The 4,383-nt window shown below is 27.7% G+C and overlaps 1 protein-coding gene across 1 annotated transcript in view; it reads left to right on the top strand.

The window, feature by feature from the left end:
• The first annotated feature begins 3,260 nt into the window (after positions 1 to 3,260).
• Positions 3,261 to 4,383, top strand: part of LOC112524766 (cytochrome P450 CYP736A12-like) — a 7,124-nt gene continuing 6,001 nt past the window's right edge. Inside the window, exons 1-2 of the mRNA XM_025134721.1 lie at positions 3,261 to 3,333; positions 3,484 to 3,562. Of these exons, the coding sequence (XP_024990489.1) occupies positions 3,261 to 3,333; positions 3,484 to 3,562 (152 nt within the window). The remainder of the gene's footprint in view (positions 3,334 to 3,483; positions 3,563 to 4,383) is intronic.

Here is a 4,383-nt window from a genome sequence, read left to right as displayed (position 1 = left end):
GAAAATAAGGAAGTAAAAATGACTCAAGGTTGGGATAAACTATGAAAATCTACCTATTAAACATAAGAAATAGGTACTTTAAGCATGTAATAAACCATCCTTATCAATTTTGCATAAACACATCTCTATCAATGTCATTATATCCAATGATATTAAACCTTCTAATGATTTCTCTGCTTTAAGTTGGTTTAAGACTAACCCCAAATTAACTTAAATCACCACTCTCATTACTATAAGTCAATCTTTATTCACACATCTATCAACAATTTTCACCAAGCTTCATAAATTAGCATGTCTTGATGAGAATAATACTTTTCACAAAGTAAAGATATTATAATGCGTGTCTACATCACAAAGCAACGGCGTCATAAGAGATGTCTACCTCACACAGCATTACCTGGCGAAGTCACACAGCATGTCCGCACTTACGACTTAGACAAGCTCACTAAGCATGCTCGTCTTTACAAAATCATATCGTAGTACATGCCCATTGACACACAAATACTCAAAACATATATTATAAAAATATCAAACTTTTCACGCATATACAACATATCAAAAATCTCGAGAAACTTCAAACCACTTTTGGATAATAAGGCATGCAACCATTTTAAAAATAAATCACGTGTAACTCACCATACAGGTCATAACTCCAAACCGTTCCTCGAAGTTCCTCATGTTCTCCCAAAAAAATGCATAAACTTGTTGCGCTTCACCAAATCATCCCCATCTTTCACCTCTCTTATACGAGTTTCCTTCCTCGAGAATTTGTCATCTCTATGCTTGAGGACCTCCCCATATATATACTTAGTCATCGGCGGTTTCACAGAATATGAAACGATAAGCCAAGATTAATGTTTGTAGGTTTCATGACAATTGAGTTTCTTATCATTAATATTATATTCAATTTCTTTCTCTTTTTTTTGTTATTACAAACTTTCCCCCTTAACAAAATTTCGTCCTCGAAATTTGCCCTATGCAAATAAATGAGAGCATCTCAATCTCATCCCCTTATCAAGTTCCCAAGTAGCCTCTGAACCATTATGACATTTTCTTTAAAGAAACTAATCCCGTAAGGACCCTTAGATCTTCTCATATGGTTTACATATTATTTCGACATTCCAACTCTTGATTGTAAAATCCTTCAACTAGTCATGCACCTAATCAAGATCATAAACTCTTATCATGGATCTGATGCCATAATTGATTACACGAATGACCACATTGCTAATCTTATATCTAACTATTTGATCTTTCCACCAATTGATATAAGAAATGATCCCCCAACTTAAATATGGGATGAATCAACTCACTATATCATCAAATACTTTGAGTTCCTACTATTCTCAAAACTAAACTGTTGGTCCCAAAAGGGTCTACAAGAATACTAAACAGTTTATAGAAGGGGGGGGATGAATACAAACACAATTTTCAAATTTAAAANAAAATCTTATATGAATTAGGTACTTTTGAAGAATTAGGTTTTATTCAGTCAGTTAAAACTACTGAAGAAAATCTTTCTATGAATGAAAATGAAATGATTATTAAATTATTAAATCAAGCAGATATTATTAGATATCAAGAAAAATATAATTACCTTCATATAGGATTAATTCAAATTGCTTTTAAACCTTTAACTTTACAAAGTTTACCTGCATCATTTTTAGCAGTATTGAGAGATGCTCGTAATAGAAATTGGAAACAATCTTTAATGGGTATTATACAATCTAGTCTGGTTCATGGTCCAGTGTATTTTAATGTTTATCCTAATTTACAATTATCATTATCTGATATAAATATATTAGATGCTTTAACTTTGAATGTTAAAACGCATGGTTATAATTATACATCAGGATCTGAATTAATTTCTATTTGTTATAGAATATATTATAGACCATTAGTTACATTGAATCCTAGATGTAAAAGATGGAAAAAACCCAATAATGAAACAATTTTAATAGAAAGTAATCTGGATATGTCTAAAATTACAACAAGAAGAGCTATAAAATGGGATTAAATTGAATTTCCTAAACATTGGGTTTTAAAAGACACTGTCCCTCCGAAACCACAAACTACGAATAAAATAACTAATATAATACAAACACCAGATGGTAATATTGAAATAGAATTTGAAAAGAATTCTAAGACCTTAATTGAAAAATCTTTATCTAGATCCACTTCGACTAGATCTTTTATATCACCTATAGAATATCAAATTGAAACTCCGGCAAGAGCTTCAACCTCTCAAATTAATAAAAAAAAATAGAGCATTTAAAATTTAACAATAATATTGTTCAAACAGATGAGGATCCTACTGCCTCAGAAATGAATTTTGAGTTATAATGGATGACATGATTTATGTGATGGATAATATAATTGATTTTTCTAAAGGTTCTCCTGCAAGACTGCATATCAGTCAAGAATTTAATCAAGAAAAATGGAAACCATTTAGAGAATGGTTTTTTGAAACATTTTCAAAAGATGAGCTAATATCTTTCCAAAATGAATTTTATAATCAAGCAAGTCATTTTAACAAAATTATATATTTTGTTCCATGGTTTTGTTATACTTATCTTTAAAACTATTTAAATACTATTGAAAGAGAATATACTCTTGTKAATGGAAATATACAAAAATCTGTTTTTCCCCCTCAACAATCTTTTGTTATTACAAAGGAAAATCAAACTATTCATTTTTCAGCTTATCAAAAATTAATTGAAAGTTCTCATATGTCTACTACTGTTGATCACATTAATAAATTAATTCAACAACAGAATTTTCAAGGAATATATTCTATAATATTAGGAGAAAAAATACAATCTTTACATGATAAAATTGATAACATAAATGAAATTCTTAATAAAAGAAAACAGGTAAAAACTTTATCTAAACAAGATAAAATTATGGCTACAATTCAACCACCACCTGAAATAAAAGATTATAAATYAAAAGATACATCTAAATTAGAAGAAGTCTTAACAAGTATTGAATCAAAAATTTCTAAACTAAACATTAATACTTTAGACAATGAAAATTTTGATGAAGAAATAKYTGATTTAGAAGATCAKTCTCAAATTAATAAAGTTGAATATGCAACTAAACCTCAAATGGGTAGATATTATTATCCTAGGCCTACCCCTCAAGATGTTTTACATGAAGAATTGGAAGAATTACCTAATACTAATTATCATGGTAAAAATATTTATGAATSGAATATTGATGGTCTTACTGAAAGACAAATTTATAATATGASACATAGAATGGTTATGTATAGCACTATTGCTAAAAATGCAGGAAATAATGATATTAATATTGCTCATATGCTAATAGCAGGTTTTACTGGCCAACTTAAAGGYTGGTGGGATAATTACTTATCTGAAAAAGATCAATTTAATATTATTAATGTTACTAAAATAATAGATGATCAACCTGTTTCTAATGCTGTTTATACTTTGTTAATTAACATAATTGAACATTTTACAGGAAGATGGTCTGATAATTCTGAAAATATTCGTACCTTATTAAATGGTTTACAATGTAAAACATTAACATCATTYAGATGGTATAAAGATACATTTTTAAGTAGGGTTATGGAACTTAAAGACTGTAATTCTATTTATTGGAAGCAGAAATTTATAGATGGACTTCCTCATTTATTTGCAGAAAGAGTTAGRAAAWCTCTTAGARGTAATGATTCTCAAATTCCTTATGATAAACATTCTTATGGTAGTCTAATAGGAAAATGTATACAAGAAGGTTTAGCTTTATGTAATGAACTTAAATTAAATCAACAAATAAAAATTCAAAGATTAAATGAAAGACAACAATTAGGTCAATTCTGTGATCAATTTGGAATAGAAAGAATTAAGACTTCTAGATATAAGAAAAAATTTAAAAAGGGAACTAAGAAACCCTTATCTGAAAATCAAAAACAATATAGGGCTAAAAGAAAATTAACTAGAAAATTAACTAAAAAGAAATCTCCTACATGTTATAAATGTGGTAAAAAAAGGTCATTATGCTAATAAATGTAAATCTGTTAAAAAATCTGATAAAGAAAAAGATAAAAAAAATTGCAATAATAGAATCAACTAGTTCTTCAAATGAATCTGAAACTGAAGATGAATATTCATCCATAGAAGAAATTGATAATTTCTCAACAGAAAATTCCTTATAAAGGGGATCTTCAGGTTGAGGAATATTTGAAGAAGCTATAAGCTGTCTGTTGCCTTGTTGGATTATAAATCAAAAATATATTTTATAATATTTAATTATATAATTTCAATTAATATAAACATTAATAATAAATGAAATATTTTATCATATACGTTAAGTTTTTTTTACATTTATATATTATATTTAATTAATATATAATTATTAATA

This window comes from Cynara cardunculus (assembly GCF_001531365.2).
Source record: "Cynara cardunculus var. scolymus isolate 2C chromosome LG 13, CcrdV1, whole genome shotgun sequence".
Classification (NCBI taxonomy): domain Eukaryota; kingdom Viridiplantae; phylum Streptophyta; class Magnoliopsida; order Asterales; family Asteraceae; genus Cynara; species Cynara cardunculus.
The sequence above is the reverse complement of the archived record's forward strand: the minus strand, read 5'-3'. Positions and strand labels throughout refer to the sequence as shown.